We start from the raw sequence: 13,400 nt of genomic DNA, 5'->3' as shown, positions 1-13,400 counted from the left end.
TGGGTTATAACACAGGGTTCTTACATTTTAAGGCTAAATTCAGTTTCTCTTCAAAAATGCTTTTAAAAAGTCTGTTCATTCATTTTCTGTGTGGATTACAAATCCAGGGTGTGTTTTCTACTGTATTGACATTTCTTTTCCTGCAGGTCTGAGAGCTTCAATCCGTTTGCCGCAAGACCACGCCTGGCAGCCACACCAGACATCATGAAGAGCACTCGCCCTGTGGAGTACAGCCCTAACCAAGGTATCTCAAGACTACTGTTTCACATTGACCGCCTCAGCCCCATCTGAATGGGCTCTTGCTATTCCTATTTATCATTCAAACACAGTTGGGTTATTTTCCGGGGATCAGCAGTTCCCCTCAATGCAGTCTTATTGTTAGTGTACAGTGAGTGAGCAGTCCTTTAAAGGGATCTTTTAAAGGGCTTCTCGAGCCCCTTGGGGAACCACGTCTTTTAGAGCCAGGGCTTCCACTGTGTGATGCCTCCTCTTAAATGCATGCTTGGTCCCAGTGGCTCTGATGAGCAGAGGCATGTTTTGTAGGAGTGTCCTTCCGCGACAGAGCAACATCGGATGTGAGTGTCGTCGGGAAGAGAATGGGATACGCGAATGGAGCCATGGAGCTTGAGGAGGGGAGGCTGGGAGAACCGTCTCTGACCACTGCTAAAATACACAGAGGCGCAAAGCCCACTAAAGGCGAGTACCGTACAGTGATCTCTGTCCATAAGGACTGATCTACAGTGTTTGGGAGTTATGAAATTGGCTGTAGCGTTTTCTTTCGTATTGAGTTTTATTGATCAATTTGATTGGTTCTTTATTTTAACACCACATAACTGTACAGAAAGATTGTTTTATACTGTACCAAGACTGTACTATAAAAATAAATATTAGACATGGTTGGACCTGAGAGTGGCTAGCTGGTCAGTTTAGTGTCTCACTTGTAGACCGTGATGGAGATTTGCTGTATTGCAAGACTTCATGATAGCTTGTCATGGGTTTCGGTCTTGCAGTTCCTGGATGGTTCAGGGTGGACAGGACTGAGTCAGTGTTTTTTGTTACAGGTTCCCCAGCATCCTTGGGGAACACGCAGCAACAGAATAACCATGAAGTGACCTCTGCCAGCGGAATGCATGAAGATTCTGTTGTCATAGTTGGCAAAGGTCAGTGTTCCATCTCGGAAAGTAGAAAAAACAAGAACAGCCCTAACATCAGCAATGGGTAATCTTCAGTCTGTTGGGTTGCAGTGATTGCAGTTGTACAAAAAGTTCTGGCCATTTCTTTCTTAAACGCAGCGGTTTTTCTATGTCAGACGAGGGTGGTCTTGTTCCATTTTCATTTTAAAATCACTAAAACAAACATACAAAAGCAACAGGTATTGGACAGAGAGGCCGTAGTTCCACAGACTCTTCTGCTGTCCTTGTTCAATAGGTAACTCATTTCCTCATTGCTTACACGTTGCCTGCATGCTACGTGTGCAGTATATTGTTTTATGGCTTCTTATGCTGTTGCTGTTTGAACATAGCAACCCATTACAGGTTCAGTGCTCTCTCTTATTGTTCTGGCTTCAGCCCTCGCGCTGCCTGGCTCCCATGCTTCTCTGTTGCCATGTAAACTGCATGTATCAGTAGACAAGGAAGCATGCCGGACGCAGTGAATGCTGTGGCGACACTCCCAGAAACACACAGAAAACTCAGGGAGAGAGGGATTGGGCTTTCCTATGGCTTGTTTGAGAATTTTCTTAATTTGCTTTATTGTTACTTTAAAATTAAAACTTTGCGGTCTTTTGTAATGTACGTTTCCAAATGGTCATACTGGATATTTGCAGGAGGTACAATGAAGAGGCTTTGTTAAGTGAAGATGAGGTACACAGAGCAGTTTTTTTTCAATACTTTTGATTTTGCAATACTTTTATTTTGTCGATCTCTGAAGTGCTGTGGAAGATTAAAAAAAAGAAGAAACAATGTTGATACTTTTAGTTGGACAATAAACAAGACCAAAAAGTGAAAGTGTTTAATTTTGAAAAGGAATTTGAACGTGGAACACAGCTGAATAAGTACAGTTGTAAAAGCAACATCAAGTTATCTAACCTGCATTCTGACGTATCTGCTCCTAGGTTTGAATGACTCGTAAGTCCTTCCTTTTGGAAATCTGTTTTGATAGACTTTTAATGATTTTTTTGTGTGTGTGTATTTGGATCTCGGGCTGCTGATCGTCTGAAATGAAATGATTTATTGTAACCAAGGTGTCGCCCCCTTCCTCAGCGGCTGTGACGAGGACAGGTGCTGTAGGGGATTGCAATGTGCTGAACTGGTGAAACGGTCCCCAGTTTCTAGCGCATAAAGAGCTGTTTCTCTGCTGTTCATATATATTTTTTACTCGGTTTTGTTTTAAAGGTGTGTTTGGAAGCCCGACGGCTTCTTTGACCTACAGCCAGGCCATGCTGTGCTCTGCAGAGAACGGGGACAGTGCTGGGAAGCACGGCACGGAGACCCCCCCTGCCATCTATGGGAAATCTGTCCATCAGAATAGCCACGGCACCTTTGAGAGCAGCGACCAGGCTGAGAGAGAAGTGAGTGCTGCAGAGCACAGCTAAGAGGGAGACGGCGCCATTGCTTTTTATTTTCTTTGCACTTGTTGTTGGCAGCCGACCATAAAATAAACCTGTAACTTTCAGTTTCTTCCTCTAGAGGCCGGCTGCTTATTGCTGGAGTTGTTTTTGTGTTTTTAACATAGTGATCCGGAGTAGTGATTGTGTAATAATACCACGCTAGCCGTTCTTCAGTCATCTCCTGATAAATGAGCACAGCATTCATGATTATCACTCGATTGTTTATATGAAGAAGGGATGGCTTTCCTATCCTCTTCCTATCCTAGCCTGTTTGGAAAGGACTGTGCACAGTCTCTTGTAAGCGTGTTTCATGCTCTGATGGAGTGATGTTCACTTGACTTTCTTTAAACCTGGGATTTTTTGTTCTGGGTGAATCTTCTTCTTGGATGTCAAGCATGCCCGGGCTTTGTTTTGGTGCGCAGGTGACAGTGGCCATCTCCAAGTCAGCCCGTGATAAGATGAGACGGAGGAAGAACAGGGCAGAGAGGGAGCAGCTCCTGAGGGAACAGGAGAGGAAGGAGAGACTCGAGGAGAGCCTGAGGGAGCGCCTGAGAGCAATCGAAATCGACAGCAGCCCGGACGGTACACACTGGGGTTTTTTAGCAATGGAAATGATGGTGTATTGACATCATTGCACCGCTGGTCATTATAAACTGCTTCCGAGTTGAGCCATCATTAACCTGCAGGTCTGTAGACTCTTGAAACCCACTTTAAACAGAAACCTGTCTCCATATACAAAACTAAATGGTTTATAATATAATAGCATTACTACCCCCTGCAGTGTTAATTACTAATGCTTAATCATTGTGGTATGTGTGAAAAAACCCAGAGAATTCCTATATGGTGGTAAGCAGAGGGTTAAATGCTTGTGTTGTTTTTCCCCACTGCAGATCTGAGTGTGAACGGAGGTGTGCTTCTGAAATCCAAGGCTGAGTCTGTGTCAGCAGAAATCACCCCCCTCAGCCCCCCTCCCTTGAAATTGACTCCTAGCTTGAGGAAGGCGCGCTCCCCCAGCTCAGGTAGGAACTGTTTATCACTCTGCTTTTAAGCCAGCATCCCTGAAAGGCATGCAGGACGGGGCGGGAGGCACAACCTAAACAAATCAGTGGTAATTGAAGAAAGTCTACTATTAAAAATATCAGAAATCTTGTTCATTTTTATAACATGAAGCGCATGCCCCTGTATACCTTATGACTGTGGGTCTCTGAGTGTTTGTAACCCTGTGCTTTACCCTATGCCCTATGATGTGTCCCCCAGACGAGGTGTCTGCTGGCCCCCAGCCCCAGCGCAAGCAGGGGGCCAGCTCCGTCCCCCGCACCAGTGAGACCGTGGAGCCCTCAGACGTGCGGCCCTTCTCCAAACCCGAGCAAGCGCTCCCTGAGGCCCTCCGGCTCATGGCTGACGACGACTGGTAAACACAGCTAACTGTGCATCATTATCATTATCACAGATCAGACCTTTCAAACACATCAGCTAACTGTGCATCGTTAACATGAGCACAGATCAGACCTTTCAAACACATCAGCTAACCCTGTGCATCATTAACATGAGCACAGATCAGACCTTTCAAACACATCAGCTAACCCTGTGCATCGTTAACATGAGCACAGATCAGACCTTTCAAACACATCAGCTAACCCTGTGCATAGTTAACATGAGCACAGATCAGACCTTTCAAACACATCAGCTAACCCTGTGCATAGTTAACATGAGCACAGATCAGACCTTTCAAACACATCAGCTAACCCTGTGCATCATTAACATGAGCACAGATCAGACCTTTCAAACACATCAGCTAACCCTGTGCATAGTTAACATGAGCACAGATCAGACCTTTCAAACACATCAGCTAACCCTGTGCATAGTTAACATGAGCACAGATCAGACCTTTCAAACACATCAGCTAACCCTGTGCATCATTATCATTATCACAGATCAGACCTTTCAAACACATTTCACTCAATCAGAACCATTTTTGACTGGAAAACATGGAGAATTCTAGTCAAATCCTTTGTCAATTCAATTTATTGTCTTTCATTTAGTATTTCTAAATTGAGCACCATTGAATGTTTTTATCAGTTTATAGATTATCTTATTTGGTCAGAAATGGAAAATGCATTGTATGGAACCTGTTCAGTGTTGGCATCTTCGCTTTAATGTTCATCTATAACTGACTCAGCAATGGTTCACCTTTTAACTTTTTTAGTTTATTATATATATATATATTATATATATATTATATATATATATATATATATATATATATATATATGTAATTTTTTTTTTGGTTTTCTCATAGGGAAAAGAAGATAGAAGGCATTGGCTTTGTAAGAAGTTTATCCATCTACCATCCGGATGTGCTGGCAACGAGGCTTCACGACATAGCGCTCGCTATGATTCGTGAGGTGAGTCTTGTCAGTGTACGATTGGATCAGGGAAGTGTAGAGCAAAACACTGAGACCCAGCGTGTTTACCTGCTGTTTTGAAAAACTCTTATCCTGTGGTAAGCTTTTACAGGCCATGAAAGAATGGCCTGTTCACCTGCCTCCTCCTCCTCCTCCTCCGTCTCCAGGTGAAGAACCTGCGTTCGGGCGTGTCCCGTGTGGCGGTGTTGTGTCTGGGGGACATGTTCACCCACCTGAAGACCATGGAGCAAGAGCTGGACGGCACCGTCAGAGTGCTGCTGCACAAAGCAGGAGAATCCAACACCTTCATCAGGGAGGACGTGGACAAAGCCCTGGGCGCCATGGTCAGCAATGTGACTCCGGCCAGAGCGCTGTGCGCACTCATCGCTGGGGGCTCCAGGTGAGAGGCAGCCTGGAGGCGGGGGCTCCAGGTGAGAGGCAGCCTGGGGGGCGGGGGCCGGGGGGGGGGGGGGGGTGGTTCCAGGTGAAATTCACAGCAATGTAAAACTTTTGTCTATAACTATGGTTTTGTATTTAGAGCAATTCTCAGGGATGCGTGTTACTAGCATAGCTGAGGCATGTTAACATCGCTCTCCTCCTGCTGCATGGCTTGCTTGGTAAGGTGCAGGCTCCGTGCTGTTCTGCTGACTCACACGATTCTCTTTCCCTTAGTCACCTGAACTCCGTGGTGAGGAAATGCACCGCGCTGCATCTCTCTGGGCTGGTGGAGAGGATGGGGCCAGGCCGTCTGCTCTCCGGAATCAGAGACGTTACTGATCGACTCTTACCAGCCGTGGCAAAGTTCACCCAGGATAGCTCTCCGGAAACCAGGTACTGCTCAGCTGGCACTGGAAACATTGCCCCAGACTTTTGTCTGCTTGAACTTGTGAAATCTCACCTGGTAACCCCGTCCTGATATCGGAGTAGTGCAGTGTTTACGCTTGTGAAAACCGGAAGTGATCCAGCCTGATGAGTTTATTGTTTGTGACTCGTGTGTCCAGCCCTCTTTGACCTGATCCTGATCATTTCAGATACTACGGCCGTCAGATGATTTACCTCATGATGTCACATCAAGACTTCGACAAAGTGCTTGAAAAATATTTATTGCCAAAAGACCTACCGTACATCAAGGATACTGTGCATACTCTACGGCTGAAGGTACTTTAGAATTTCTTATTCAGGCTGGCTTTGAAAGAGAAAGAAAACAATTATCAAAGAAATAAACATGTATGCACATTTCTATTATTTTAGATTGTTTATTTTATGATATATAAATGGAAATTTTAAAAATAGCAATCGTTTATGTATTTATATAAATGCATTATTTGCAATGTATCCTTTTGCTTATAAAAAGATACATTGCTATTAATGATACATTGCTAATAATGATGCATTGCTAATAATGATACATTTCTAAGAATGAAAGTGATAAAACTCTTTAAAAACCTTTTATACTTTTTGTGATTTTCCTTTTGAATCTGCGTACATGCCAAACATCAAAGCTTCCGATTATCCACTTGAATCTGATTAAAATCCCCCAGCCTGATTCCAGTTCCAAACTGGTTTACATACACAATATAGAGAGTGGACTTGGGATTCTATCCTCAAACAGTCAGCTTAAATCAGACACTGCAATGGATGAAGTCTGACGCTTTGTGCTTTTTTTTTTTTTTTTTCTTCTTTTCCTCTTGCAGGGCCTGGGAGAAATCCCCCAGGACGCCCCATCGGCAAGGGGGAGACGATCACTCCCTGGCAGCGGCACGATCCGGGCGTCTTCCAACACCCGGGAGCCCCACAGCTCCATCGCCAGGTCAGTGCGTCTCTGTATTCAGAGGTAAAGACCAGAACGGAATGCACTCAGTGACAGTCACTTCGACCAGAAGCTGTGCAGGGCTGACCCTTGCACTCCTGCTCTTGATTCCAGCCCTGGTCTAAGTTGTTTAACTGAACCAATTAAACCTCTGTCCAGACCCTGGCATAGTTGATTATCTCATTGTGCCTGATCTGGAGCGGAATGGCCCTGCAGGACCGTGATTGTTCGATGTTGAAATGAGCTTTGCTTGTATCACTGGACGATGGATAAAATGTGAAGCATCTCTTAGTTGTCCCGTTTAGAGGAATGTGTTTAGTGTGCTGACTCTCCACGCGGTACACGTTGGCCTTGTCTCTGTGTCTTGAAGAGGCTGCTGTACTTGTCATTTGTATGAAACGTTGCTCTTCCCCGTCATTTGAACAGAGAGCCCGGCGAGTCGACCTGGAAGCCAGCTGTGCGGAACCTTGTGGATAACCACGAGTTCATCAAGCAGCTCACCGGCACGCTCAACTCCAAGGACTTCAGGGAGCGTGTCAAAGGGATCCACCAGCTGGTGTCGGAATGTGAAACAAACCAGGACCTTGTTGTTTCTAACATGTTTCCGGTAAGTGCAGTGCTGTCTTCTTTATTGTTTTTAACATGAATGAGACTTTTAAAGATCGATGAAAAGGGCGTGCGAGAATGTACTTTTTTCCCAATCACTTCTGAAAGCTGAATTTATGAAGTGGGCAGGGCTGTTCAATAGAGAACAATGGACAACACACATCAAGGATGGAAATTTGACTCCCGTTGCAGAACTGTTTTGATCCGTTCCTTATTTTACGATGAGATTTAATAAGACACACCTGAGCTTGTTACCTACACACTGTGCAACCTGAGCAAGTTCGTAATAAAACCTGGTCTGGGTGAAGCTGCTGTGCAATAGGAGTCTTATTTTCATGCCTGCACATATTAGGATATTAAACAGGCAAGAAATTGAATACTAGGGAAACGCTGAAAGTGAAAAGCATCCCTTTCAGGCTAGCCCCCTCCCCCTGCCTCTCAAGCTGATGCATTCCTGCTGTGCTCTTGCAGATTTTCGATGCCTTTAAGACCCGCCTGCACGACTCCAACAGCAAAGTGAGCCTGATGGCCCTGGAGTCCCTGCAGAAGATCATCCTCTTGCTGGGGAACCACCTGTCCCAGGTAGTCTACATCCTGGTCCCTGCCATTGTGGACACCAACCTAAACTCCAAGAACAGCGCGATCTACACTGCGGCCATCAACGCCCTGCACTGTCTGTCTGAGCAGCTAGGTGAGCATTCAAGCTGTTCTCGCCTCTTCAAGTTTGCTAGCCCACCGTAATAGTGCAGTTGCCCCGGAGTCACTCCAGAGGCCAGGTTGGTACAGTAGGGTAATGGCCTTGCCTTTCACCACCTTGGGTCCCAGTTTCAGTGTGGTTTGGTGGCCTTCTGCAGCCGCCACACAGTTCAGCAGCAATGAGATTTGCATGCCAAAGATGGGAAAGCCACGGAGCCTGAACTGTAGCCCCTTGAGATGGTGTGCAAGCTCAAAGCTACCCTTTATCAGTGCTGCCCCTGCTCTGCTGACAGAGAGGCACGTCATCAGCCAGTCCAACACCTTTGATTGAAAATGAGCCGCGATGAAATAATTGTGTGCCTCTTGTCTTGTAGATAACAGCATGCTGCTCCAGCCTTTCTGCACCAAGGCTCAGTACCTGACTGGGAGGGCCAAACAGGACATGACTGAAAAGGTGGCAGGTAAATAAACACCAAGCCGCTGCACTGGTGGAAACTGCCATGGCAACCCAGGAATAACCCAGGGCAGTGCCTTTTCTCACCCTGTACCGTAAGCCCAGGTGTCATGAAGGGTTGTCTGCATTCCTGAGTGTGAACAGAGAAAGTAAATGAGAAGAGAGCACCTCTAGGTGGCTATTAGTGGTACTGCAATGAAGTGGCTCACACCATTTTCCTATTTTGAAATATGAGCTATCCTAGGTGTGTTTCTTTAAAATGTTATTGGTATAAAAAAAAGGGGGCAAGGGGATCCCCGTGTGCCTTTCTGAGCTTAAAAAAAAAACATGTTTGTTTTTGCCTTCTGCTGCTGCAGTGATATTGGGGTTTATTTTGTTAGCTCGATTCAAAAGGGACGTAACGTTTGCTTTCCTTCTGTTGAAACTGCTACTTGTGAATGTAAACAAACTGAACTGACAACCAGGTTGACTGACAAAGCAGCTTTATAGATTGTACAGAGGGGGGGCGATATTTAAGGGGAGCACCTGTATAAGCCACCTATTTGAACCCTGACGTATATATTATATTACCAGCACCTTTAGTTTCATTTGAAGGTTTTAATGAAAAAGATAACTGCATTTTTTTTTTTTTTTTTTTTTTTTTTTGCTTCTGATTTTTGATTATCGAAGTGTTCTCAATGCATGGATGATTATTGCCCATATTTGATTAGGTTACACCACCTCTGCTCTGATTGCTACAAATTCTGTGTGTTTCAGATCTCGTGACGGAGCTGTATCCACGAAAGCCTCAGCTGGTGGAACAGCGGGTGCTGCCCCTCCTGTGGCACCTCGTGAGCAATGTGAGCAGCGGCAGCACTCTGCCAGGGAAGGGGAGCAGCATGCGGGGCTCCACCGCCAAGCTCTGCCAAGCTCTCTCCGCACACATGGGCGACAGCAACCTGCTGAGCCTCGCCGCCAACAAGTCTCCACAAACCAGCAAGAACGTACTAGAACTGCTGGAGATTACTACCTGAATCCACAATCGAAACACACACTGACACACACACACACACAGACACACACATGGATTTAAAAAACTACAATGAAAAAACTATTTAAAAAAAAAACACAAAACCTAAAAAAAATACAAAAACAACAATCTACATCAAGATGTTTGCTTGAGAACAAATGGCATTATTTTACAGTGATGATCACAGTGCCTGCACTTTTTTAATGGGGAGAATTTCCAAATAGCACAAGAGGGAAGCAATCATCTTGGAATCAACTCTACATAAGCGCTAGATCCGAATCAAAAGAAGAGAACTAGACTGAGATTATTCAATGAAAGACTTCCTGCGCAGTGTGAAGAACACAAATATATATTATGAGCACCAGATCAGGTTGAATGCCTTTTTAAAGCAGGTCCCCCCCCCCCCAAAAAATAAAAAAAAGTTGCTATTTTTGCACACCACAGAGCCGGCACACATTGAAGCTGTGTGGATCAGTTACGAATATAAAATGAACACGAACTTCTGAAAAGTCGCTGCAGAATGTATGCTCCTATAATGCACAAAATACAGTTCCTGTTCGAAATTGAACATGTATGTGAGTTTTTCTTTTTGTTAACATGTTGCCAAGATCTTTGTGATTCACTGGGATGTCTTTAAAAAAAAAAAAAAGTGACTGGGGTTTAGTGTTTTATATTAGTCTTGACTGTGACAAAAACTAAAAAAAAAATCTATTTCAGTGGTTCTCAAACTTTCTAAAAGTGGGACTCCTCTTAAATGGATCCTTTGTGTGTTATTGACATGCATCTCAATATATTAAAGGAATCCTCTGTGTATTATTGACATGCATCTCAATATATTAAAGGGATCCTCTGTGTGTTATTGACATGCATCTCAATATATTAAAGGGATCCTCTGTGTGTTATTGACATGCATCTCAATATATTAAAGGGATCCTCTGTGTGTTATTGACATGCATCTCAATATATTAAAGGAATCCTCTGTGTGTTATTGACATGCATCTCAATATATTAAAGGAATCCTCTGTGTGTTATTGACATGCATCTCAATATTTTAAAGCGATCCTCTGTGTATTATTGACATGCATCTCAATATATTAAAGGGATCCTCTGTGTGTTATTGACATGCATCTCAATATTTTAAAGGGATCCTCTGTGTATTATTGACATGCATCTCAATATATTAAGTGCTGGGACATTCCAATATTATTTCATAATATTGACAGATACAATTTTTGAATTTGGTCAAAAAACAGAAGTACCAAATCACAGTAAAAAAAAAAAAAAAAAAAAAGACCAACAAAAACAAACGGTACCCCATGAAATTCTCTATGAAAGAAAGCAGAGAAGCGCTGTTCTGAACAGCAGAATGTGTGTTATTTATTGCAGATGTCATGTATGCACTGGCTTCCTTTGCATTCATTATATGGTTGCTACAGCCATATTTGAATTCTGTCTTGTTTAGCAAATGCAAGCTTGGTGATTTGTTCCACCGAATACATCTCGAGCAGTGTTTGCTCCAATATTACTTGTTCCAGCACTGCAATATATTATGATACAGTGGACCCTGTTCACAAAGCTTTAGCTCAGGTGTTTCTTAAAGAATGTTTTTTTTTTTTTTTTTTTTTTTTAGATCTAACTGCACAGTTGTCTAACAGCTGTATGTCTTACATATCTGTCAGAATAGGCACTTTTTAAACGATGTGCTAGATACTGATAGCACGAGCACAACTAAACCCAGACCTTTTCTATCACAGAGCTGATTCCACTGGGTTCCACACACACAGCCAAACCCAGACCTCTTCTATCACAGAACTGATTCCACTGGGCTCCACGCGCACAGCCAAACCCAGACCTCTTCTATCACAGAACTGATTCCACTGGGCTCCACACACACAGCCAAACCCAGACCTCTTCTATCACAGAACTGATACTACTGGGCTCCACGCGCACAGCCAAACCCAGACCTCTTCTATCACAGAACTGATTCCACTGGGCTCCACACACACAGCCAAACCCAGACCTCTTCTATCACAGAACTCATTCCACTGGACTCCACGTGCACAGCCAAACCCAGACCTCTTCTATCACAGAACTCATTCCACTGAGCTCCACTCGCACAGCCAAACCCAGACCTCTTCTATCACAGAACTCATTCCACTGAGCTCCACTCGCACAGCCAAACCCAGACCTCTTCTATCACAGAACTCATTCCACTGGACTCCACATGCACAGCCAAACCCAGACCTCTTCTATCACAGAACTCATTCCACTGGGCTCCACTTGCACAGCCAAACCCAGACCTCTTCTATCACAGAACTCATTCCACTGGACTCCACATGCACAGCCAAACCCAGACCTCTTCTATCACAGAACTCATTCCACTGGGTTTCTCGTACAGTATTTAGTGATTTTTTTTATTATAATTTTTTTTTTAATAAGATGAACAATTAATCTCCACCTGTTGGGATTTTTATATAGTTAGAGGATGGCTAGCGGTATTTTCGATCATTGAAGCAGCCCCCCTTGTCTATTCTATAGTAGACCTGTTGGAGCTATAATGCGTTTGTTCAGCCCCCTCATCCCCAGCGACCCTCTTCCAGAACCCCTGATATATTTCACATTTTGTTGTTTTGTGTTTTTGAATGCTCCAGTTGTGTATTTGCACAGTATTAGCTCAATCGTGCTGCTGTTACATTGAATTATCTATCTATCTATCTATCTATAATCTTGGCTTTAAAATATAACAATCTAGTTTTTTGCGATGTATTGAGAGTTGCTGTAATAACGTGCTTACCTTTTATTTTTATTTTCATTTAAGACAAACGAATACAGGAAATAAAATATATATATATATATATATATATATACACACACACACACACACACACACACACACACACACACACACACACAGTATATAAATATTTTTGTTCCATATATTTTAAATGTTTACGAATGCCTAAATTCACAGTGTCCGAGGTGTTGGCTGTAATTCCAGTGCTTTTGTGTGCAGAAGACTAAAATCATCTTACTTTTCAGGCTATTGATTTGTAAAGATATGAAGAGCATGTTTCTGTATTTCTCAGTAACTAGTGCCGGTGCTAATAGAGCCTTCTCACTGAATTTCTCACAGCTGAATGGTACTGTACTCGTTTTAGAGAGAGGAAAAAAAAAAACATAATGCTATATAAATAAATGTTTTTATTTCTTTATACATGTGTGTGTTTTTAATTTGAATTCGTGGATTGGCCTGGATGGTCTGTGTCTGTCCTGATATCCGATCCAGGCATTCCCGCATATTCCTGGAATCCTGATTGTGTCAAAATCGAACAGACTTTCTTCCTCGTCAAGTCAGAAAATTAAAAATGATATAACAATAATATAAAGGTGGTCTACTTTAATAGTTACAGTCATAACACCCAAACAATAAATGAATACCAAGACTGCAAAATGAATGCTTTATGAATGCAATTGGATTCATTATTGGTGCTGGATGAGGATTGGATTCATTATTGGTGCAGGATGAGGATTGGATTCATTATTGGTGCTGGATGAGGATTGGATTCATTATTGGTGCTGGATGAGGATTGGATTCATTATTGGTGCTGGATGAGGATTGGATTCATTATTGGTGCTGGATGAGGATTGGATTCATTATTGGTGCTGGATGAGGATTGGATTCATTATTGGTGCTGGATGAGGATTGGATTCATTATTGGTGCTGGATGAGGATTGGATTCATTATTGGTGCTGGATGAGGATTGGATTCATTATTGGTGCTGGATGAGGATTGGATTCATTATTGGTGCAGG

The 13,400-nt window shown here is 43.3% G+C and overlaps 1 protein-coding gene across 3 annotated transcripts in view; it reads left to right on the top strand.

Moving 5' to 3' along the window:
- Positions 1 to 12,454, top strand: part of LOC121329978 (TOG array regulator of axonemal microtubules protein 1-like) — a 30,142-nt gene extending 17,688 nt beyond the window's left edge. For all 3 annotated transcript variants that reach the window (XM_041276138.1, XM_041276137.1, XM_041276139.1), the window contains exons 7-22: positions 147 to 244; positions 544 to 696; positions 1,062 to 1,160; positions 2,394 to 2,569; positions 3,031 to 3,190; positions 3,499 to 3,627; positions 3,866 to 4,019; positions 4,908 to 5,013; positions 5,181 to 5,413; positions 5,686 to 5,844; positions 6,045 to 6,171; positions 6,708 to 6,823; positions 7,250 to 7,430; positions 7,901 to 8,120; positions 8,500 to 8,586; positions 9,336 to 12,454. In XM_041276138.1, coding sequence (XP_041132072.1) covers positions 147 to 244; positions 544 to 696; positions 1,062 to 1,160; positions 2,394 to 2,569; positions 3,031 to 3,190; positions 3,499 to 3,627; positions 3,866 to 4,019; positions 4,908 to 5,013; positions 5,181 to 5,413; positions 5,686 to 5,844; positions 6,045 to 6,171; positions 6,708 to 6,823; positions 7,250 to 7,430; positions 7,901 to 8,120; positions 8,500 to 8,586; positions 9,336 to 9,592 — 2,455 coding nt within the window. In that variant the 3' untranslated portion in view covers positions 9,593 to 12,454. The remainder of the gene's footprint in view (positions 1 to 146; positions 245 to 543; positions 697 to 1,061; positions 1,161 to 2,393; positions 2,570 to 3,030; positions 3,191 to 3,498; positions 3,628 to 3,865; positions 4,020 to 4,907; positions 5,014 to 5,180; positions 5,414 to 5,685; positions 5,845 to 6,044; positions 6,172 to 6,707; positions 6,824 to 7,249; positions 7,431 to 7,900; positions 8,121 to 8,499; positions 8,587 to 9,335) is intronic.
- Positions 12,455 to 13,400: the final 946 nt, after the last annotated feature.

Source organism: Polyodon spathula, chromosome 17 (assembly GCF_017654505.1).
Source record: "Polyodon spathula isolate WHYD16114869_AA chromosome 17, ASM1765450v1, whole genome shotgun sequence".
Taxonomy (NCBI): Eukaryota; Metazoa; Chordata; class Actinopteri; order Acipenseriformes; family Polyodontidae; genus Polyodon; species Polyodon spathula.
This window is presented reverse-complemented; position numbering and strand designations above follow the sequence as displayed.